Source organism: Oryctolagus cuniculus, chromosome 2, assembly GCF_051225735.1.
Source record: "Oryctolagus cuniculus isolate XC-2025 breed Fujian yellow rabbit chromosome 2, ASM5122573v1, whole genome shotgun sequence".
Lineage (NCBI taxonomy): Eukaryota > Metazoa > Chordata > Mammalia > Lagomorpha > Leporidae > Oryctolagus > Oryctolagus cuniculus.
Window position 1 is genome coordinate 186440161 of NC_142868.1, and position 25568 is coordinate 186465728.

The 25568-nt window shown below is 39.2% G+C and overlaps 1 protein-coding gene across 2 annotated transcripts in view; it reads right to left on the reverse strand.

The window, feature by feature from the left end:
* TDRD15 (tudor domain containing 15) overlaps nucleotides 1-25568 on the reverse strand; it is a 99475-nt gene that overhangs the window by 41768 nt on the left and 32139 nt on the right. The window contains exons 1-3 of one of the 2 annotated variants that reach the window (XM_070069393.2): nucleotides 22099-22201; nucleotides 12452-12550; nucleotides 2890-9163 (exon numbers count right to left, since the gene is read on the reverse strand). In XM_070069393.2, coding sequence (XP_069925494.1) covers nucleotides 2890-9163; nucleotides 12452-12475 — 6298 coding nt within the window. In that variant the 5' untranslated portion in view covers nucleotides 12476-12550; nucleotides 22099-22201. Of the gene's footprint in view, nucleotides 1-2889; nucleotides 9164-12451; nucleotides 12551-22098; nucleotides 22202-25568 lie in introns of those variants that run through there. The other variant, XM_089327788.1, reaches the window with a different exon arrangement.

Here is a 25568-nt window from a genome sequence, read left to right on the forward strand (position 1 = left end):
ACCAAAAGTACTCTGATATGGAACATGAGCATCTTAACCACAAAATATAATGTCTGCCCCAAATTATATAAAGCTTCCTTTGTTAATTCCAATGCAAAACTCAGGTTGGAAAGCACTATATTAAAGACTCTTTTCTATATTTTTAACTAAGCAGGAGAGCTTCAAATACTGAGGTCTTCAATCTAAAGAAATGGCTACAGTAAATTTCGCTAGACTCTGAAAACCTGCATAGAGTAATAGTAGCAACAGCAAGAACCACTACAGTCCTTGAAGGAACAATAAAGATGGTAGGAGCTATATAACTTTTGTGTTTTCTTATTTTGTTTTAAAATTATTGTTACAGCAAGTATATAAACAATCTATGAAATCATGTTCTTAAAATATATCAAAATCAGCCGGCACTGCAGCTCACTAGGCTAATCCTCCGCCTAGCGGCGCCGGCACACTGGGTTCTAGTCCCGGTTGGGGCGCCGGATTCTGTCCCGGTTGCCCCTCTTCCAGTCCAGCTCTCTGCTGTGGTCCGGGAGTGCAGTGGAGGATGGCCCAAGTGCTTGGGCCCTGCACCCCATGGGAGACCAGGATAAGTACCTGGCTCCTGCCATCGGATCAGCGCAGTACGCCAGCCGCAGCGCGCTGGCCACAGTGGCCATTGGAGGGTGAACCAACGGCAAAAGGAAGACCTTTCTCTCTGTCTCTCTCTCTCACTATCCACTCTGTCAAAAAAATAAATAAAAATTTAAAAAATATATCAATCAGATTTTTCTGTAAATGGGAAATTCAGTATTTTTGGAAGCAAATTTAATGTTTGATTCTCTAACTGCTTTTAAGATTTATTTTATTTGAAAGTCAGTTACACAGAGAAAGAAAGAGAGGCACAAAGAGAGAGAGAGGTCTTCCATCTGCTGTTTCACTACCCAATTGGCCACAATGGCCAGAGCTGTGCTGATCCGAAGCCAGGAGATTCCGCCGGGTCTCCCACGCAGGTGCAGGGGCCCAAGGACTTGGGCCATCTTCTACTGCTTTCCCAGGCCATAGCAGAGAGCTGGATCAGAAGTAGAGCAGCTGGGACTCACACTGGCACCTATATGGGATGTCAGCACTGCAGGAGGCGGCTTTACGTGCTATGCCACAGCGCCATCCCCTCTAACTGCTTTTCTAATAGCTACTTTCACTTTAATTCATTTATGATTTATTTGGTGCTAGGAGCGCTAGAATATGGAGATTGGGACCAAAAGTGAGTTCTTAGACATGTCATAAAATTTCACAATTTCATAAAATTCATAAATTTTCTCTTTAAAGACAAAGAAAGTAGAAATACACACAAATAGAGGAACAATAAAGAAATTATACGAGGTGCACAATGTATGGTTTGGTGGTCAAAAGTTTATGGAAAACTCTTCCTCTAGCATTCCAAGTACTTTTCAAAAGGCAGTTTACATAATAAGAAAGAGACAACTGGTTTTTAAAACCTTAGCCCCATTACGAGATTTATATCCATGAGTAAGATATGTCCCTGAGCTTCATCCCTAACATGATAGCAACTGTCAGGGAGATGCTTCTTCCCCATTCCTCGTGGCTAGCACATTCCTCTCCTAGCATAACACATTTGGTCTCTTTTCTCCCTTACTCGTGCTTCCAGGAATAGCTGCAATCTAATAGGACCATTTGGAAGGAGAAAAGTATGTTAGATTAGCCTCATTCTCATCTATTTCTTTTTTGGATAGTAGAACTCAAGCTATAAGTTTTACATGGGTAAGCCCCAATATGAATACACACCTGCATTTATGTAAGTCTAAATAATTCCTAATTCAGTACTGGTAAGCCCATTTGCCCATGAACATAAGCCACATTCTTATTATTTTTGCTCTATTTTAGAAATGTGACACTTTGCTCAACAACTTTCTTTATACTTGCTCCCTCTAACGTGACTTAGAACTCAGGCAAAGTAGGGTACTAGTTATTGAGCTCCATTTAAACTTCAATATCAACCCACATCATAGAGTTTGGTAAGCACTATGTAATAAATATAAAACTCTTAGCACAGTTCCTGAAAAACAGTAAGCACTCAAAACTTAATAGCTGCTTCCATTACTACCAGAACTGCTGTTAAAATAATGAAAGATGCAAAAGTTAGGGAAAAAAAGAGGCCAAATTTAAAGCATTTATCAGTTTACTATAAAACATCTAAATATGAATACATATGAAATACTTTTGAACAAGTACTAAAGAAAAGACATTCATTTACTAAAAGGACTGTAATTAGCTATGATGCTTGTGATAATATGGAATACTAGTTATATTTATAAAGTCAGAACATATTTTAGTCATAATTTGTAGCCTACAAAATCCTCAACTAAGCCACACAAAATGAATATAATGTACAAAGCAAAATCAGACAATCCTACAGTGCATAAAATATTAAAATTTAACAATATTTAAGATAACCTTGACATGTAACAAGTTTAGGAGAAAATACATCGTATTTTATAAATTTAGCTAGAAATACAAACAAAATGAATTAAGATATATTTCATCTGCAACATGAATTATGAAATTGATATAACAGAAAATGGATCCTTCAAATGAGCCCAGGAAGCTCACTAATAAGATTTATTAATCTGAAATCTATAAACCTCAACAGTCTGGTGAAACCTTGGAAGTTATTTTTAAAATGTTCCTATGCATGTGTGGTTAAATCTCTCTATTTTGCTATATTCTGAAAGGGTAATGATAAACATTTTATGATCCAAGTGATCTTTCCCAGTTTATTAATTTGTTCAGATTTTATAGTAAGCTTTAGTATATTTTCAGTTTGGAGAAGTTCACTACATGAAAAACTTTAAAGAATCAACAGGAAAAAAAATCAACTTTAAAAAAACAGCCACTTACCTTTTAAATGTTCTTCTGACGTAATTTTTTCTTTAACATGCAACACTTCTACTGTTGTCCTCAAGTCCACTGCGCTACTATCTTCCTGCATTCCTTCACTTGGTAGTTTTGCAAAGGTGTTTTCAAAGCAACTGGTGTTAGGCTTCGAGCTATCCGGCAGCATCCAAAATGCAGCAGCTGCACATGCATCAAACGGGATGGCACTTTGGGGATTATAGTTCTCACAACCACCTTCTTTTCTCACGGTAAAATTCCGAAAATGTAATCTTTTACTAACATGACTTTTCCTTAAAAGGCTATTATACGTGTCTTTCCTCTTTGTCAGTTTCTGTTTTCTCAGTTTTTGTTTCTCAGTGCATATACAATTTATATTTTCTCCTTCAAAATGATTTTTATCTAACGATGGGCAAATAACATCAGTCTGGAATTTATATTGGATTTCAGTAGATTCAGTAGCAGTAACTGCATCAATATTAGCTGAATCTTTAGAATACACTGCGAGACCAGATGCAACTAATAGATCTGCCAAACTGTTTTCCTCATGAATGACATCTACTTTCAGTTTTGTTTGAAAACTATATTCTCTTAGCTGAAAAACTAGGCCTGGTTTACTTAGGTAATCTTGACAAAACCTTCGGGCTTCATCATCCCAGTGTCTGCTTTTAGCAGGTAAGATGCCATGTAAGATACATGGATAACTTAGCCTTGGCAAATTCAAAAGTTCCTCAGGAACAACTTTAAGATGTATTGTATCTGAATAAGGTATATAAACAGAAAGCCCATAGTCAATCAACATAAGATGTAAAGACCTATCAGACACAGCACAGATTTCGACTCTAGTCCACTGATCTTCCAATTCATATTTGAACAAACAAGTACAACCAGGAATTATGTGCTCTGGAGGCAAGCTTGGTAATGTTTCTGGTAGATCAGAAAGCAACATAAAGATACATTTCATTGTGTCAAAAAAATCTTCTAGCTGAACACAGAAGTCTGTTGGATCAGTAACAGCAGTAGCAATACCAGAATATTGTCTACCATTCTGAAGTTGTGCCCAGGTAAATGATCTTATCGCACATGATGACTCAGAAGTTTGCGATTCTGTGTTGAACACAATTCCTGAAGTGCGATGTTTGTTTTCTTCAACCTGAGCAGTATTCAGGTTTACATATTCCAAAAGCAAAATGCCATCTATCAAAATTTCTACTTCCCAAGCAGAGTCCGAATATTTCAGAAAAAGAATTTTTATTTCCAAATGAGCAAATAAAAACATAGTGGACTCAAACTGTATGTTCTTAGAATTTTCAAACCAAATCCACTTACAAGGCACAGCTTGTCTTGGAATATTTCTGATTTCATCACTGAGCGCCTTGGTATTGTATGAAGGCACTATTTCATACCTACCACTGTCTACTAAGAAAACAAGCACCTTTTCATCAACATACTTTTCTTCTACTTTTGATCGGTACCACTTCAAGGATTTCTTAGATTTTGCCAAGCATTCCAAGCCTTTTTCAATATTTTGTATTGATAAAAAAGGGTTATTTTCTTCTTTTGTAATTAACACAGTTAAATCTGAAAATATTTTTTTATTTTTGGATAACTTCACATAAAATCTTCCACTTTTTGAGACATAAAGTATTTCAGCTTTTTCAAGTTGCCCAGGTTTTAACTCTTCAAAGGGAATTTGAACCGGCTGTTGGCAGGATGGTTGAGGGATCACAGAACCTGCACATTCATTTGATCTTCCTTTCTTCGTTTCATTATTATCCCCAGGGTTCACCTTCTGAGAGACAATCTGAGGCACAGGCAAAACTGTCTTCTGTAGTTTTGAACACGCTGTCCATTTCAGTAGTTCATTGATGACGCATTTTTCATCACAAATTATATTTACTTCCCATTTCTGCTCACATTTTTTCAAAAATTCACAAGAAATGATTCTGTTATTCACTCTTGAGGCGAAATAGTCCACAGTTTTGCTGTCCCAAATTTCATCAGGCTCATTCCATTTTACTCCACTAAGAAAGGAATGGATTCCTAGGGGAGGAATAGCTAAGAATTCTCTCTTAAGTTCATAAATTTTAGATATGTGTACTACTGAAGTATTACCATAGTCAATAAATTCCACTTCAAAAGAATTAGCTGGCAAGATTTTTTTAATAACTGCTCTATAAATAGCATTGTCACCAGAGTATTCTGCAACCACCAGATCTCCCACCAAAGGTTTGACCGATTTTCTCTTCTTCCCTCTATTTGTTCTTCTTTCATTTAGAGCATCTGCAAGTCTGATGATCAAGCTTTCATTTTGAGCAAGCTGAACATGGAAACTTGCTGGATTACTGATATTAGACACATATCCCTTAACTTTGGAATTTACGTAAATGTGAGGCTGAGGAAGGTCTTTGATCTGTGGTCTAACAAGGCTACATAAGTTTTGTGAGGCTGCCTGATTCAACTCTCTGATAAAAGATGATGACACAACCTTTACCGATTTTTGTCCCACATCAGTTTCATCAATAATATGTGCAGATCCAGGGACAATTTTTATACCTTTATTTTTAAGTCCATCATTCAAAGATTTCTTCATTTTGTTTCTGGACATAGTTTCAATTTTATAGCAAACGGGCGGTTTCAAAAACCTAGCATGCACACTATTTGGCTGCATTACCTGATCTATTTTGTTATCAGAATATGTTACTAGACTAGTTTTATTTATCATATGATGGTGATAGTTGCTTTCTATTTTATCTTTCAATGAAGCAGCAAGTGCCTTATTCTCACTCATTTTATGAGCCTTCTCCATACCATGTGCTTGGACAGATTGTTTTTTTCTGTAAGTATGAAGCCACATTTTAATTTTCTGATTTATCTGTTGACACCCATCATACAATTCTATACCAAGCTGCCCATCTGTCTCCCTAGACAAGATGACTGCCTTCAATGGTTTTCCCAAGAAACTATCTTCAAACCAGCCACTGATTTCTGATGGAATATCCACATCTCCAAGATCTGACAGAAAGCACTTAATGGCTTGCATAGGTGTAAACAGCAGCTCTGGAAACTGATCTGAAATGGCACTCAGCATATTTTCTTCTACTAATTGCTTATTTCCAAAGTCCACAAAATAGACTAGAAAGTCAGATGATGAATCTGTTGGCATTGCTAGTGCTCTATATGAAAGACCATCCTCTACATACTTAGATATGCACAATCTCATTTTACTAGAATCATATTTTGGACATTTTTTGAGGTTAATAATTTCTGAGATTTTTGTTTCTAACATCTCTAGATCTTTATTATTTCTACTAAGTTGACAATAAAACTTTTTGGGACTATATACATGAGATATATATACTTCTTCTTCACTTCCAATTTTTAAATTAAAGGAAGAATAATAGTAACTATAAAGACTAACTGAAGGTGGAAGAGGCTTTGGTGATGTGCTATAGTGTGCAGAGCCACGACTAATAAGAAATTCTTTTGCACTAGTGAAGGAGGATTGTGATTGTAAATCCACTAAATTACACAAACAGTTTGGGTGTATAAAAACTAAGGCATAGATAATGCAAGTCAATAATCCTCCAGATGAAAAAATAAAATTTTCAAAGTCTTTGGATGCTTCTCTTGTCCAAAGGAACAATTTACAACTAACGGGCTCAACTAAATGGTTAAGACAACACCTAATGGCTTGGCCTTCTAATAAAAGAAAGCGTGGGTTAATAGCACAAAGGTCTTTGATTAAAACTCTTTCTTGGTAACCATAGTCAACAAATATTATATCAACTTCATTTTTTGACACCTGAGTCAAAATAGCAGCTCTATACCACTTCCCATCTTTGGAATACTTAGCAACACAAGCAATCTGCCCAATTTGATAAGGATCAGAATGGATGCTATAATAATTCTGAATTTGTTCCATTAGTAACTTTAGGTCTTCTAATTTACACTGGAGCTGGCATGAAAAATCATCTGGGCCACAGTAGTAAGAACATTTAACTTCAAGGCTTGTCCCTGGTTTAAACATATATTCTTTATAAGGCCATGACGATTCAGGGCCCTGAGAGGTGGTGAAAGAATTTTTTAAATCTGAGTCATGAACAGTTGGGTACTTTGACAAAGACAAGTTATTTTTTTCTAGCTTATCTGAAGGGTATATTTTAGATGTAGGTACCTCAAGAAGAGCAGATACAACTTTTTTAATATTAACTTGGTTTTTAGATTTTAAACTTAACATTGAATATTCACTTACAGATTTTGGAAAACACTCTGGTGTTACTTCCCAATATTCTGCATATCCAGCTTGTAGCATAAGAGAAACAACATCAATATTTTCTGAGGCTTCGATACTCTGAATCTTTACAGTGTACTTGTCATCTTTTTTGGCTATGACTTGAAGCAAAATAGCTTTATTCAAAACAATTTTTTTAAAATAATCTATTGCTGCTTTCACCCATAAATCCTCAATAGGAAACACATGTGCAAGTGAACAGCACATGGCTAAGGCAGGCAACTCACAAAATTCTGGAAGCAAAATTTTTACATCAAAAAATGGTATGGAATCAGTATTTCCATAATCTAAAAAATAAACATTAATCTTATAACCACTAATTTCAGTGATGACAGCTCTGTAAAAATGTCTGTCCTTACTGTATCTAGCACAACAAAATAAGCCAGGCTCAGGATTTCTTAGAATCAGTTCATCATTTTCACATAAATCATAAAATTTGTTTATATTTTTCATTATATCTTGAAATTCAGTCTGATGGTCATTAGTACGTACCCAGAAATTTGATGGGTTTAATACATATGCAACAAAAGCTATGTAAGTAGCCTCTATCTCCATTTCTACAGTTTTAATAGAAAAGCCTACTTTAAAAATGTCTTTGTTGTTTAGAGAGTCTATCAACTGTTCACAATTTCCAAAATGACTCTCAACTGCAAAGCTGTCCACATCAGATACACTTGTCTTATGCAAGATACTGGAGGAATTTGAATCAGAGACTGGACAAATTACTTGTGTGCCAGTCTTCAGCTGACACTGAGAATTAATTGTAGACTCTTGAGTTTGTAATGTCACATAATACATATGCTCATCCTTATTGAACCAATCAATATGTGCATACACTACCTGTCCTAATAGGGCTTGTTTAAATACACTCAGTTGAAATTTTCTTTCTTCTCTATCTGGACTGTGTAAACATGTCAGAGAACATGGGAAAGAAAATAGTGGTACTGAAATAAAATCCTGTTTAAGTTTCTTTACATGGATTGAAGGTATAGCTTCACTACTGCCATAATCCATAAACCAAATTTTCACTTGGTTCCTGGGCAAGAGCTGCTGGAGAATCCCCCTATGCCACTGCCCATTTCTCCTTTTGGCAACACAAAGTAGTCCAAAATTATCACAAGTGGGGCTGGTTTCTTGACTGATTATATCATAATGCAAAGTCATACACACTGTCAAGTTTTCCAGCTCTGGTATCCATCTAATTAACTGACAATAAAATTTACTCGGACTTAACGCAGATGATACCTTCACACTTTCAGTACTTCCTACTGACAAAGATGGCTGCAAATTACCCAGAACGTGCTGAATATCAAGTAAACTATCATTATTACTTAAGGACAATTCAGGCCTTTTATGTTGTATCAAATCTGGCCTTTGTTGAGGGAATTCTTTCAACATTTCCACAACAAGATGAAATGAATCTTCATCAATAAATCTTCCAAATTGTAATTCAAGAGCCTGGGATATAATTTTTGGCACTTCAAGAAGAATCATTTGCAGAGGCAAAATAGCTTGAACGTAACCTTGCACTTGCATTCCCACTAATGACTTGAAATAATTTAAAGCCTTAGGAGACCATTTTTCCCCACTTGGTAGTATGTTGGCAAAAATACCAAATACCACTCGTGGTGGCAACTCAAATAAACTGGCACATGCTGAAGAAATCTGTGTACTATCTACTCTTAGTTCTTCTCCACGATCTATGAGGAGCACTGTGTAGAGTTCATTTTTCTTTTCCACAACTCTTCCCCTCTGCCATTCTCCAGATACTCTTTCTTCCACCAGACAAAGTTCATCAACAGCCACATTATTTTTTACTTTTGGACTATGCTGTATCTCCCTCTGCAATATGTGGTAGTCAAACTCACATTCACTATTATTTCTGCCTTGAAATTTCACGAGAACATCTTTGGGAAGGCATTCAATATGTGATATTGTCAGATCCATATCTAAAGCTGTTGGTAATTGAGATGTAGACTCCATTTTCTAAAAAGAAAATAAGTACTAATTAGCTTCTGGACAGACAGCTGTCAAAATTAAATTTAACTAGCTTTATTTGAATTTGATAAGTGAACATAAGCCTTTTTAAAATAGTTCTATACCTGTATTTTCATCTAATTAAACACTGATAAAAATTATACATAATGGAGATGTTGGTGAGATCAGTAAAATCTGTTCACTGCCTCTACATTTTTTTTAAATTCCCACTGAAATAAGGAAACATTTTGTAAAGGCAGAGTGAATATGCAGTATTACTAGAAAGTGCAGAAGAACAACCTTTTCTAGAAAGTTCAACAAATTTCTATTTGATACTGGACAGATGTTGCATCATGGAAGGGGGCAAATAAGGCACACTGGGCACCTTCTCCTCTCTCGAGAGAACACCACTTTCTCACATGCAGATTACTCCTAACAATTCATAATTCAAAGTGATATGCAATGAATACTAGAAGGGCAGATGGTGAGACAAGGCAGCACCATGTTTGCATTCCCTATTTTCTTTGACTTTGCAAAGAATCAGCATCATTGTAGCCAGCACTACTCTTTCATTAAATACAAGTAGTATATGCAGTACAAGCCAAGAAATCCCCAAAACACAAGGAAGTTGTAGGAATGATTTACTTTAACTATCAGAAGCCCACTCTTCCACACTTTTATCCCTTTTTCAAGCAATACAAATGAACTCACAGGAAGTTTCACACCAAAGCGGAAAATATCTGAGTCTGTTTTACACACAGCCTCACCTAATGCCAGTAACAACCAAAAATACATTGCTGAGGCAATGCATGCTAACCCAGGGGAGGCCCACTGCCTGAGAAACAAAAGTGAATCTTCGATAGTACACAGACCTGCCATCACATCCATTTTGCCTAGATTCTCCTTCATTGAGGGCAATAGGCTGAATCCTGGACACCACTAAGTGAAAGCATGCTAAAGTAGGTTATATACATCTAGGACTTGTCGAGAGCATAAAACAAAAATGGAAAAGAGGAAGAAGCAGCATATGGGCAAAGTCCTCTACACGGCTAATCTCCACACTTGGGGGATTCTAAAACTGGAAAGGCAAATATTCACGAAGAGTCCCAGCAACAGTCAGTATCCACTGTGACGGAACACAGCTAAACTTTTCCTTGACTCTAAGTTAACAGTTGATCAACATGTTTCTATGAGAATAATAAAGAAAAATACTGAACATTGAAAAGAAAAAGAGAACCCACTTTAAAAAAAAATTGAGGACTTGCTCCCTCTAGGAATAAATGTATTGAAAGAAAACAGCGGGCCGGCACCGCAGCTCAATAGGCTAATCCTCCGCCTTGCGGCGCCAGCACACCGGGTTCTAGTCCAGGTCGGGGTGCCGGATTCTGTCCCGGTTGCCCCTCTTCCAGGCCAGCTCTCTGCTGTGGCCCGGGAGTGCAGTGGAGGATGGCCCAAGTGCTTGGGCCCTGCACCCCATGGGAGACCAGGAGAAGTACCTGGCTCCTGCCATCGGATCAGCGCAGTGCGCGGGCCACAGCACGCCGGCCCCGGCGGCCATTGGAGGGTGAACCAACGGCAAAGGAAGACCTTTCTCTCTGTCTCTCTCTCTCACTGTCCACTCTGCCTGTCAAAAAAAAAAAAGAAAAGAAAGAAAACAGCAAGGAATTATATTTCAAAAATTTGATTCCTGTTCCCAAAAAGGAATATGCACTTTTACAGGATTAAGTAGTCATGACGATACAACATCTGAAATTAGGAAGAACTACACACACATAAGAAATTCAACACTACAATGGGAAAGTGAATCTAAAATAAATATTAGATATTTTTGACATAACACACAAAACTCATAAGGAAATAATAGAAAGATTAAAGGAGTATGTGGAACAGGAACATAAATCTGATCAAGGTATAAATGTTATCTCAAAATGAGATGAAAGATCAGAAAAGAAGCCCTTTCTAGCACTGAAAACCCAAGTCCACAAACTGAAACAGGATACTAGAAACTTGTAGGAAGAAATGAGAGTTGGGGGCATCTGGGTACCGCCTATGGTTTTTACTTTCTCCTAGGTAATTAACTTGTGCGGTAATCAGCATGGTCGAATCAACAGATTCTCAGTATGCTTACCTGACCTCATGGAATAAAATCAATGGACAATACTAAATACTTTCACTAGAATACAGCGAAGACTTCAGTGCTGAAGGCCCTTCTTAAGTCTTCTTTATTTAAAGTCACAGGCTTTCACCCAATTCCCAGGCCAGTTTGTTTATCGACCTGTAATTCCTCATAGAAAGGGCAGACCAGTATCTTCCACTGGATATCAAAAACATTTTCCTTGCTTTCTCCTAAAGACTCCTGTGACCATTCAACTGGGTAAACTGAAAAGGAAAAGTGAACAAATTTCCCAGGAACCATGCCATCTTATGTCAGGAATAAAAAGATGTAGCCAGCAGGACTCCTTCATTAAATGAATAAAGGGAAAATAAAAGGAAAAGTCCTTCATTAAATGTAGGAAGAATATACGGTACAAGCCAGAAAAGCCCAAAGGCACGAGAAAGTTGCAGGAACAAGTCCTCAAAGTATCAGAGGCTTACTCTTCCACACCATTATCCTGTCTAAAACAAAACCAATGCCCTAATGGGGAGTTTCACACCACACCTGGAAAAATAACTGGGCCTAGTTTACACACAGCCCTTACCTTATTTCAGTAACATCCAGAAACATGAGGCCTACAGTCTAACCCAGTAGAGGCACCTCCCCCCATCCCACCTGAGAAACAAAAGAAAATCTTCCAGTAGACAGAGCCGCCATGACACCCATTTTGCCCAAAATGACACTGTTGGAATTAAGAAAATGTCCAGACTCATGAGCAATGGCTAATGGTTTCTGCAGATTATTAGGAATCCCTGAAGGAGAAATAACATTTATTACAAAGAATTATGGAGAACTGGAATATTCTTGAGCCTATAAGAGATGGCACATAAAAAGGAAAAGTTTAAGCCTCATATGATGATGCTCACCAAGGTGCTCCATTATAGAAAAATTCTTAATCAAGCAGACAGAATAGCCTATTATGTGGATGTCAGTCAGCCTCTTCACCTGCCTCTCCCCTGCTTGCTCACTCAGATCACGAAGAAAATTCACAGGATTAGAGATAAATGCCCATATCTAAACTATTTTATACAATGAACAGCTATGTAATTTTAAAGACATAATTTAAATCAAGATTTTATAGACCCAACAGTCACCTAGCATCACATCCCCTGGAATATTATTGTATCATACAAAGTACTTACTGCACGGACGCAGAATTCCGACATCAGGAAATGAGATTTACTTGAGACTCAACTGTGTGAAATGTGGGAAAATGTTGATTTTTCTTTAGATTTTTAAATCTGCAAAAAGAGAAATTAAATTTTCAAAACATTTTTATTTTACAGAAATCTTCCTTAAGCTACTGTTAAGATACAGAAAGTAAACAGAAAACATATATAAAAGGGATTAACTGGTATTCTAGCAACTCCACAGATTCATAGTAAAATAATAGTCATTCTAATGAATACAAATCTATAGTGACTTTATTATGTAATTTACATTTATGGGTAGCACAATATTGGAAAAAATTAGGCTCACAGAGAATATTCCACTGGCTTCCACAATTACATATGACGCGACACAAATTTAAACTCAAATATGGGAGAGCCACAACTTAAAAAAAAATCAGTGAATGAACTAGGCACTAATTAACATTCTTCACAGCCTTTAAAAGTAGTATACTATTTAACATTTTTCCCAAAACATGTATTTTTTAAAAATCTAAATCCAAAGTTCACAAACTCCTGAATTTAAATAAAAACTTCACGTTATCACAATTCTCCAAGGATCTGAGGAAAACACAAATCTGCAAAAAGTATTAAAATTTATACAAAAAGTGGTTCCTGTACTAAAAGTCCCCGATTCTTTTTTTAAAAAAGATTTTAAGGCCGGCGCCACAGCTCACTAGGCTAATCCTCCACCTAGCGGCGCCGGCACACCGGGTTCTAGTCCCGGTCAGGGCGCCAGATTCTGTCCCGGTTGTCCCTCTTCCAGGCCAGCTCTCTGCTGTGGCCAGGGAGTGCAGTGGAGGATGGCCCAAGTGCTTGGGCCCTGCACCCCATGGGAGACCAGGAGAAGCACCTGGCTCCTGCCTTCGGATCAGCGCGGTGCGCTGGCCACAGTGCACCAGCCGTGGCGGCCATTGGAGGGTGAACCAATGGCAAAGGAAGACCTTTCTCTCTATCTCTCTCTCTCACTATCCACTCTGCCTGTCAAAAAAAAAAAAAAAAAAAAAGATTTTATTTACTTGAGAGGTAGAGTTACCATGAGAGAAGGAGACAGAGAGAAAAGTCTTCTATCCACTTCCAAATAGGAAGTGGTGGCCCTTGTAAGTACTTTTTTAAAAAAAGATTTATTCATCTATTTTAAAGGCAAAGTTGGAGAGAGAGGGGGAAGAAACAGAGATCCTCCATCAGAAGTTTGAAGCAAAACCCTTACCTTTGACCCTTTAGAAGAAAAAAAATTCAAAATCAAGAATCTAAACTAAATCCAGAAACCATCAAACTACTTCAGAAAACAGTGCAAGACACTGGCCTAGGCAAAAACTTTTATTTATTTATTTGAGAGGCAAAATTACACAGAGAGGGAGAGAAACAAAGACAGAAAGGTCTTCCATTCAGTGTTTTACTCCCCAGATGGCTGCAAAAGCTGAATCTGGGCTAATCTGAAGCCAGGAGGCAAGAAGTTCTTCAGGGTCTCCCACGTGAGTGCAGGGAAGCAAGCACTTGGGCCATCTTCTACTGCTTTCCCAGACCGTAAGCAGAGACCTGGATCAGAAGAGGAGTAGACAGGACACAAACCGGCACCCACAGGAGATGGTAGCACCACAAGTGGAGGCTTAACCTTCCACGCCACAGCACTGGCCAAGTCTGATTTTTTTTTTTTTTTTTTTTTTTTTTTTTTTTTGACAGGCAGAGTTAGATAGTGAGAGAGAGACAGAGACAAAGGTTTTCCTTCGGTTGGTTCACCTCCCAAATGGCCGCCATGGCCGGAACTACACGATCCGAAGCCAGGAGCCAAGTGCTTCCTCCTCTCCCACGTGGGTGCAAGGGTCCAAGCACTTGGGCCATCCTCCACTACCTTCCCAGGCCATAGCAGAGAGCTGGACTGGAAAAGGAGCAACCGGGACTAGAACCCGGTGCCTACATGCGATGCCGGTGCCGCAGGTGGAGGATTAATCAAGTGAGCCAGGGCGCTGGCCCTCTGATTCTTTATAATATATATAGTATATACAATGTCACTCATTGCTTATTGTCTTCCATGAGTATCTCATAAATCTAGACTAGTGCAGTCTATATGTAAATTTAAATTCTCTGGTAAAAACATTAAAAAGTTAAAAAAATGAAATTACTTTGGACATTCTATTTTAACACAATATATCAAAATGCATCTTTTCAGAGACCAGGAGAAGCACCTGGCTCCTGGCTTCGGATCAGTGCAGTGTGCCGGCCGCAGCAGCTGTTGTAGAGTGAATCAATGTTAAAGGAAGACCTTTCTGTCTCTCACTGTCCACTCTGCCTGTCAAAAAAAAATGCATCTTTTCAACAAGTAATCAATATAAGTTCATATATTTGATTCTAATATCAAGTCCTCAAATTATGTCATTTTTACACTTTCAGTCATCTCAATTCAGACCAACCACTGTGAAAATAAAGGGAAAAATCATAATGAAAGCAACATTCAAAGAGGTTTTCAAAATGGAGTCAGGAGGCCATTAAAGGAAGCAGGACTTAGACGCCATTCAAGCTGCTGCCTGAGGAAGGTGAGCTTTGTTCACTTTCTCCCTGAGACTGTAGGCATCTCTAATCGATAATTATACAGTGCTCAGTGACCCAAGATGCATAGCAAGAAATTATTAGACTATGGATTAGGGAAAATTCTCCAAATTATATGCATTCTTATCTTTATCTTCTATCATACTGCCACTATTTCATAGCCACTATTTTCAACTCCAATATAAATTTTCCCATAAAGCAATTTTTATTGTTTTGTAATAAAAGAACATAGTTTCCTTATACAAGATCCCAGCTTTCTTGTCTTCTTTGGAACACTGATGGAGTTATCTGAATCTATGTTTCCTGAATCGCAATTCTTAAGACATCAAATAAAGTCTTTCCTACTTTTGCATTTCCTAAGTATACACTGATCAAGGCCACATTTCAAGTTCTCAATAGATATGTGTGGTTGGCAGCTATAGTATTGAAGAATACAAATCTAAAACCATGCTATACTATAATTTTATTAGCAGATTTAGACAAAAACTTTAAAGCAGGTAAAATAGTCCCTTGTATTAACAGCTCCATAATTATGTCTTAAACGTTTAGATTTTCAGTACGTTAGTTTAACTTCAAGTCACAAGATTTTCATTTACTAGATCACAAAACTGAAGATCAAAGAGACCTGGGAGCCTTAGCTCAGATTTTCCCAATTATCAGTCCATTTGGCTGGTTTTTGTTTTGTATCTTTCATTCTTAACATAGTTCCTGTCCATGATTAGTTTCGCTGAAAGAACACTATGAAATAATAGCAATAGTTTTAAGACCTGATAATCGGCTGGTGCTAAGGCTCAATAGGCTAATCCTCCACCTAGCGGCGCCGGCACACCAGGATTTAGTCCCGGTCGGGGCGCCAGATTCTGTCCCCATTGCCCCTCTTCCAGGCCAGCTCTCTGCTGTGGCCAGGGAGTGCAGTGGAGGATGGCCCAAGTGCCTGGGCCCTGCACCCCATGGGAGACCAGGAGAAACACCTGGCTCCTGCCATCGGATCAGCATGGTGCGCCTGCTGCAGCAGCCATTGGAGGGTGAACCAACGGCAAAAGGAAGACTTTTCTCTCTATTCACTCTGCCTGTCAAAAAAAAAAAGACCTGATAATTAGAAAATCTGAGTTCAGCTTGCCGAATCTTTCTGATTTTCAGTTTTGTGATTTGGAAAAATTATAAAGTTATTATAAAGTTCAGTTAAACTAATGTACTGAAAATCTTCTAAAAATGTAAAGCATTACAATTATGACAGAGCTATTAATACAAAGGGCTATTATTTTACCTGCTTTAAAATTTTTGACTAAAATCTGGTATACAAAATTTTAACTTTGTGACAGGATTTCAGAACCACACTCTTAAAATCGCTCTGAGAAACTCTTGCCAGTATTCTAGTGAAGACTGCCACTAAAAGTGATTTTCTACCTGCTTTCTGATTTTTCTATTTTGAAGTTTTCATATTTTTTTCCTCTGTGAAATAAGAAGCTGAACTAAATTGTTTTCAAAATGCCATAAAATTAAGGGGAAATAGAGAAAAACATTGGCAATGTTTCAGAAGTAAGGTAGATGATCTGATGCAAACAGAAACCCATGCATATTAAAATTTCTAGGTATAAATAGCACATGAAGACTAATTTTTAAAAAGCTATAACATGCAATAGAGACAAAAAGTATCCTTAATACAAGAAAAAGTTCTATCACTATCACAGACAAGAAAAACAAAAATAATGCTAACCGCTCTTTCAGTTACTGCATTAGTCAGAAATACAGTAGAATGATTACGTCCAGAACAAAATAAGGATCTGGAGAGTGAGGGTTTTCAAGACTTTATTTGAGAGCAAAGTTACAGAAAGAGGAGTCTTCCTTCCATCCTTTGTTCACTCCCCAAATGGTCACGGTGGCCAGAGCAGGGCCAATCCGAGGCATGTGGGCCATCTTCCACTGCTTTCCCAGGCCACAAGCAGAGAGCTGGATCTGAAGAGAAGCAGCCAGAATGCAAACCAGCACCCACGTGAGATGTCGGTGCTACAGGCAGAGGCTTAGCCTAGTATGCCACAGCACCAGCCCCTGGAGAATGAGTTTTAAACTCTTTTTTTTTTTTTTTTTTTTTGACAGGCAGAGTGGACAGTGAGAGAGAGAGACAGAGAGAGAAAGGTCTTCCTGCGCCGTTGGTTCACCCTCCAATGGCCGCCGCTGCAGCCGGCGCACCGCGCTGATCCGATGGCAGGAGCCAGGATCCAGGTGCTTTTCCTGGTCTCCCATGGGCTGCAGGGCCCAAGCACCTGGGCCATCCTCCACTGCACTCCCTGGCCATAGCAGAGAGCTGGCCTGGAAGAGGGGCAACCGGGACAGAATCCGGCGCCCCGACCGGGACTAGAACCCGGTGTGCTGGCACCGCAAGGTGGAGGATTAGCCTATTGAGCCACGGCGCCGGCCTGAGTTTTAAACTCTTTTTAACTATCAGAATAAACATGGTATTTTTGCTGTATAAACTTACAAAATCCATTAAATGTTAAAATCCTCACAACTGGGGCCGGGGCAGTGGCGCAGTAGGTTAAGCCTCCACCTGCAGTGCAGGCCTCCCATGTAAGCTCTGGTTCTTGTCCTAGTTGCTCTTCTGATCCAGCTCTCTGCTTGTGGCCTGGGAAATGCAGTGGAAGATGGCCCAAGTGCTTGGGCCCCTGCACCCACATGGAAGAGCAGGAAGAAGATTCTGGCTCCTAGCTTCAGAGTGGCCCAGCTTTGGCTATTGTGGCCATTTGGGGAGTGAACCAGTGGATAAGAGACCTGTCTCTACCCCATTTTCCGTCTCTAACTCTACCTCTCAAATAAAATCTTTAAAAAAAAAAATCCTCTCAACTTTTAATATAGCAATCTCATTTTGTTAATCTGTTTTATGAATATATGGATATATGCTATAATATGCTTATTCCAATACTGTTTATAGAATAAACTGCCACCTCCAAAAAAACAGATGTCCTAAATGAATAGAAACCCAGTATTTTTTTTAACTTTTAATAAATTTCCAAAGTACAACTTTTGGATTATAGCGGCTTTTTCCCCCCATAACCTCCCTCCCACCCACAACCATCCCATTTCCCACTCCCTCTCCCATCCCATTCACATCAAGATTCATTTTCAATTATATATAGAAGATCAATTTAGTATATACTAAGATTTCAACAGTTTGCACCCACAGACACACAAAGTGCTGTCTGAGCACTAGTTATACTATTAATTCACATAGTACAACACATTAAGGACAGAGATCCTACATGGGGAGTAAGTGCACAGTGACTCCTGTTAACAATTGACACCCTTATTTATGAGGTCAGTAATCACCTGAGGCTCTTGTCATGAGCTGCCAAGGCTATGGAAGCCTCTTGAGTTTGCCAGCTCCGATCTTATTTAGACAAGGCCATAGTCAAAGTGGAAGTTCTCTCCTCCCTTCAGAAAAAGGCACCTCCTTCTTTGATAGCCTGTTCTTTCCGCTAGTATCTCACAGAGATCTTTCATATAGGTCATTTTTGTTTGTTTGTTTTTTGGCTACAGTGTCTTGGCTTTCCATGCCTAAAATACTCTCATGGGCTTTTTAGCCAGATCTGAATGCCCCAAGGGCTGATTCTGCGGCCAGAGTGCTGTTTAGGACATCTGCCATTCCATGAGTCTGCTGTGTATCCCACTTCCCATGTTGGATCATTCTCTCCTTTTTAATTCTATCAGTATTAGCAGACACCAGTCTTTTTTATGTGATCCCTTTGACACTTAATCCTATCATTATGATCAATTATGAACTTAAACTGATCACTTTGACTGCTAAGATAGCATTGGTACATGCCACCTTGATGGGATTGAATCGGAATCCCCTGGCACATTTCTAACTCTACCATTAGGGGTAAGTCTGAGTGAGCATGTGCTGAACTGTACATCTCCTCCCTCTTATTCCCACTCATATATAACGGGGATCACTTTTCAGTTAAATTTCAACACCTAGGAATAACTGTGTGTTAATTTAAGAGTTTAACCAATGGTATTAAGTAGAACAAAAAATACTAAAAGGGATAAAGTATTTAGTTGTTCATCAACAGTCAGGACAAGGGCTGATCAAGTCATTGTTTCTCCTAGTGTCCATTTCCCTTCAACAGGTTTCCTTTTAGGTGCTCAGTTAGTTGTCACCGATCAGGGAGAACATATGATATTTGTCCCTTTGGAACTGGCTTATTTCACTCAGCATGTTTTCCAGATTCCTCCATTTTGTTGCAAATGATCGCATTTCTTTTTTTTTTTTTACTGCTGTATAGTATTCTATAGAGTACATGTCCCATAATTTCTTTACCCAGTCTTCTGTTGATGGGTATTTAGGTTGATTCCATGTCACTCAGTATTTAAGGTTTCAGTTTTCCCAAAATTCATCTATAAACTGACACAATCACAATCAAAATTCTGTAACACCTTTTGGTAGAAACATTTATTCTGAATACAATATAAAAATGCAAATAGTGGCTGCCATTGCAGCACAGCGGGTTAAGCCACTGCCTTTACCAGCCCAGTCCCTGCTGCTCAGCGCTCTGCTTCTCACCCAGTTTTCTGCTAATGCATCTGGGAAGGCAGCAGAAGGTGCCCCAATTACGTGGGCCTTTGTGACCCATATGGGAGACCAGGATGGAGTTTCTGCCTCTGCCGTCGACCTGCAGTAACCCTGGCCCAGCCCTGACTTGTTGCAGCCATTTGGGGGATAAGCCAGATAGAAACTCTCCGTCTGTTTCTCCCGATCACTCTGCCTTTCAAAGAAATAAATCAATCTTTAAACAGAAAAAAATCCAAATGAACAGTCTAGATAAAACAAAATTACAAAGAGGATTTACATTACCTTAAGACTATATAATTATAAAGTTACATAACTGAAGACTCTGTGGTTCTGTCATGGAAACAATTCACTAGAATCCAGAAAGAAGATCTACATATATTAAGATCAATAAAAGATTAAGTGATCTTCAACCAAACAGCCATTCAATTTAACAAATGATGCCATAACAGTTGGATTGCCATATGCATAAAGCAAAACAAAATGATTACAAATTACAGACAAAAATTAATTTTAAGTAGATAACAGACCTGTATTTAAGACTTAACTATATCAAGCTTCTAGGAAAAAAGAGAAAGTATCAGTTATTGTTAAGATTTCTTAAGACAAAAATTCAGGCTCTCAAAAAATTAATATATTGAAGGTCATCAAATTAAAAGCCTCTGCTCTTCAAAAGATAGGTTTTTAAAAGTTAAAAGGCCAGCCACCAGACAGTGAGAAAATACTTGCAAAACATGTAGTTAACCTAAATTCCATCTCTAAAATGCATAAAGAATTTCTGAAATTCAACAAGACAAATTTTAAAATGGGCAAAAGATTCAGCAGTCATTTCAACAAAGATACACGGATGGGAAGTTGGTGCATGAAAAGGATGCTCCTCACCACATCCTTAGGGAAATACAAATTTATTCACATCAAGGTAACACTAGAATGACTAGAAAGGGTAGCCATAACAAGCATTGTGAAGTTATGTAAATGACAGACTGCAGATGGAACTATAAAATGGTACAACCACTTTAGAAAACGATCTGGTGGCTTTTTAAAACAATAAATACAGAGCATCAGATGATGGCCCAAGCACCCGTGCCCCTGCCACCCACACGAGGGACCCAGAACAGAGTTCCCGGCTTTTGGCTTTGGCTTGACCTAGCACCAGCTTTTGTGGATATTTGAGGAGTGAATCATTAGATGGACAGACATCTCTCACACCCTGCCTTTCAAATAAATCTTTAGGGGGAAAATAAAAAGGTTAAATACACAAATATACCTTCCAGATGACCTAGCCAATCCACTCCTAGGTATTTACCCAGAAGAGAAAGCAGATGTCCATGCAAAACACTTGCAGGAGCCTACTTGTAGCAGCTTTATTCATACAGGTAACAGCCAAAAAACGAGCAACCAAATGTCCTTCAACACAACAACAATGGAAACATACAACAGTTGTAGAGCATTAAATGCAAACTATTTAATCATTAAATAGGAATAATAGTCATATGCACAACACAGGTGATTTTCAAAATAATCATGCTGAATGAAAGAGAATACACAAACAAGCACTGAATGGTTCCACACATAAAAATTCTAGAAAACGCAAACTAATCTACAGTTTCAGAAAGCAGACTGGGTTTCCTGTGTGGAGAAAGGGAGGGGGAGACAATGGCATCAAAAGGAACAATGGGAGGGGGAGCGAGGCATTGATATGTTTTATTATTTTCATTACAGTGGTTTCATGGTTGTGAAGCGTCAGTTACACACTTAAATAGGTGCAACTTAAACCTTCTTTGTACATAGCAACACTGGAAAACACACAACTCGAGAATTTTTTAATTGTGGGATAGTAGAGTAAGTTTTATAGGGCATCTATTTTACTATTTGAAATCACTAATAAAAAAAATAGTGTGAATGTATTTGTATTGGCTCTGAGGAATAGGACCCAAGACTCCTGTTAGTTGGGTAGGGGACCTACGGAATGATGTTAATGAAAAAATAAAATGGCATTCCGTATCTGTACAAGAACGTGTGTGTGCACGCACACAGAGGCAGAGGGTGTGAAGGGCGCGCGTTTAACAAATAGATCGGGAAGGCGGGACTGGAAAAAGAGAGATTCACTGACCTGCGTTAGCAGATGTGCTGCAAAAGGATACCTTTTAATCCCAAAAGGGATACATATACGGGTGTGTCTGCAAATACGTGAACGACAAATACGTAATAGCGTGGTCCACAATGAAGTGACTTATCAGAAATAAACTCCCGGAGAGCACCCCCCACACGCCGACTGCAGGTCTCCAGGGGCCCGGGACAGGCAGAGCCGGCGGCCCCCACGCCGAGGTCCGGCCACTGCGGCCGCCATTAGAGGTAGGGCCCCACCGGGGCTGAGGGGAGCAGAGGATCCCGCCGGACGGCAGGCAAAGCTGCTGCGGGCGCAGGTGGAAAAGGGGGTGCGGGCACCAAGGAAACCCTCAGCGCCCGGGGCGAGCTGACCAGGACCGCGGAGAGCTGCGCTCACCTTCAGCGCCCAGTTCCTTCCTCCAGCGGCAAGGAGCCCAAGATGGCGACGGCGGAGAGGCAGCGGCTGCGCGCCGCCTTTGTGAGCCCTCGGCGCGCCCGCCAGGCGCGTGCACAGCGCGGGCCGCCGCGTGCGGGGCACGAGGCCGCAGCTGTGGGGCCGCACGCGCCCTGCCTGCCCGAGGCCCGCGGCGCCCTGCAGGGCCCAGGGCTGGGGAAAGGCCGAGCTGCAGGTGGGCCGAGCTGCAGGAGGCCCTGTCTCTCGGGACCGCAGGGCCTGCGGAGCCTGCCACGGGGTGGGACACGGTGGGGCAGGGTCGCCCCACTTCGGTGGCTGAGCAAGCGCTGCAGACGCCCAGACAGTCCCGCCGAGTGTCTGCCCTGGCAAGAAACCCGGCTGCCCCGCGGAAACGAGTGAAAGACAGGAACAGCTGTGTGCAGAACGCTAATCAGGGGTTTGTGCGCTTGTCCGTTACTGCGTTCCATCCTGCCTCTCTGATTTGGAGCTTCTCTAACTGGGGCTTGCATGAGATGATGCTGCTGCGTGGTCATCATTCCTCCACCCCAGAGGCGTTTCGTATGCAGGGAAAAGTCCCCATCCGCAGGAAAGGGACCAGGACGTGGCGAGGTAATTGGGCCCGGCATCAGCAGTTCACTCAAATCAAGGGGAGGCAGAACAACCTGCTCTTCACTCTTGCACTTTCCTTTCAACCCGAAATTAATTACAGAGGAAGAAGTTGTTTTGAAAATGACAAGAGCCTCTGCACAATTCTCACAATTTTTTCCGGTACAATTCTCACAGCTTTTTCCTGTATTCCGTAGTAATCTGTATAACACAGGAATTAACAGGCCACTGAAAAACTGCCGTCTCTAGCCTCAAGTCATCTGGATGCAGGATTCTGCCTGCTGTGTTCGTGCATGCTCACAGGCGTAGCCAATTTTTCTTGCACAAGTGGTGTCATTTTGTGTTTTTCTATCAGTTTATCCTATTTTCCCTGTTTTTTAACTTCTTAAATGTGTAGTTCTATAATATAATCATGTTATTTTTAAATCTGTATTTTGGCCTTTCCTTCTCTTATCTGTTTTATCTTTTTTATTTTTGACGTCTTCTTCGTTGTTTCTACAACTTTTTTAATTGTTATTATTATCCATGTCACCTTTCTTCCCTTATCTGTATTCCCTATCTTTGTTTCATTGAGTTTACTCGATTACTTATTTTCATCGTCTTTGGTTGGATGTCAAGTGTCTTGATTTTTAGCCTTTCTTCTTTTTTTTGAAAATATACTTGGGGCCGGCGCTGTGGCTTAGCGGGTAAAGCTACCTACCGCCTGCAGTGCCGGCATCCCACATGGACACTGGTTTAAGTCCCAGCTGCTCCCCTTCTGATCCAGCTCTCTGCTGTGGCCTGGGAAAGCAGTAGAAGATGGTCCAAGTCCTTGGGCCCCTGCACCCGCGTGGCAGACCCAGAAGAAACTCCTGGCTTTGATCAGCCCAGCTCCAGCCATTGCAGCCATTTGGGGAGTGAAAAGTGGATGGAAGATGGATCGATCTCTCTCTCTCTGCCTCTGCCTCTCTTTAACTCTGCCTTTCAAATAATTAAATAAATTGTTAAAATATATATAAATACATACTTAAGCTATGAATTTCCTTTTGGATACTGCTTTCATTATATTCCTCTTTTTTTGTGGCATAATGTCTTTATCATTTAGTTTAAAATCTCCCTAATTCCTGTTGAGATTTCTTTTGGGATCTATGTGACAAGCAGAATTTTTGCTGACTTCAACTATATGAGGGTGTACTGTCAGCCTTTTGATATTCATTTGTAACTTACTTGGTTTAATTGCATTGTAGTCTATTTTATGAGGTCAATTACTTAAAAATTCTTGATACTGGCTTCATGGCTTAGTACCTAGTCATTTTTAAATATATTTCCATTAGGTCATTTCTTTAAATTGTGTCCAAATGTTCTATATCCTTATTGATGTTTTTGTCAGCCTTATCAGTTACAGAAAATTATTTTTCCAACTTCTTGTAAGCCTGCCAATTTTTCTTTTTCTGTATTTGGAATCTATTTTCTAACATACATAAAGATTTAACACTTCTTCCTGCTGAATTTATCATTTTCAATTTGTAATAACCTTATTCATGTCCAGAAAATTGTTGATTAAAGTATTTTACCTGATACTGATTTAATCATACCAGTTTCTATTTGCTTGGCATATCGTTTTCTATTTATCTTCTCTGTGTTCCTGTTTGAGTATCTTGTAAACAGCATGTGACACAATGCTGTTTCTCTATTCATTTTTTACACAGTTTCAGAAGATTCTATTTACCTTTGCTTCATTGATGTTGATTATGATTTCTGATATTTTGTGATTCATTTCCATCAGCTTGTTTTATATGCTAAGTTTGTGCTGCTTTTCCCAGGTTTCTCGATTAATGCTTTCTCCTGGAATGACTGAATTTTTTTACCTCCAGTTCCCTCCCTGCATTCCCTATCAAAATGCCGTTTTCTTCTTTATCACTTGAGAGGTTATTCACTCTGATACTATCTTTTGGTTGTCACCCTGTAGTTGTTGATACTTATGTAACTGAAAAAAATTCTAAAATTAATCAGTATTCTTGGCCTCTGCTTATACAATACTTTGGGAAATTTTAATTTCATTTCTATCACACATACAAGCACAGACACACACAAATTTACATGCTTTTTTGTTGCTAGTCCCTAAGAACATTATTTATTTTTAAGATAATAATAATTTATATTATAGCATTTGTTACTGAGTATTTGTTCTTAGTGAAACACTTTGCCTGCATGTCATTTATTCTGAAGTCATCATGTTTGGCATATATTTTTATTACCCTCAATTAAATGAAGCACTAACATTTGAGTAAGTCAAATGATTTGCCATGTATCATAAATCTAGGAGACACAGTCTTGAATTCAACCTGATCTGCTATAAATCCACAAACTTAGAACTCATTATACAACATTACCTCTCTGAAAAAAATCTGTTCTTTCAAGTGTAGTCATTTCCTCCCAAATATCATGTTCTTTCTTCTAACTGCCACGTGATGAACAGTGGTCTTTTCGATCAGCCAACAGCCTGCAGGATTAGCATGCCTGTTTTGTTTGCTTATTTTTTCAGGTTCTTCAGATTCTGTTTTGAGGAATGTAAATTACTTGAAAATGCTGATTGCCCCTTAAAAACAAAAACCTTGTTCAACAAGCTACAAATAATAGATTGGCTGATTACAAGTAATTGTCCCTATTCCTTTTTTCTTACAATAATAATCTAAGAACATATATTAACCAGCAATACAGTATAAAGAGGATAAAGGGGGCTTCCCAATTCATAAAATACTTATTTTTTATTTTTATTTTTTTAGAGATTTTATTTATTTATTTGAAAGGTAGAGTTACAGACAGTGAGAGGGAGAGACAGAGAGGTCTTCCATCTGTTGGTTCAC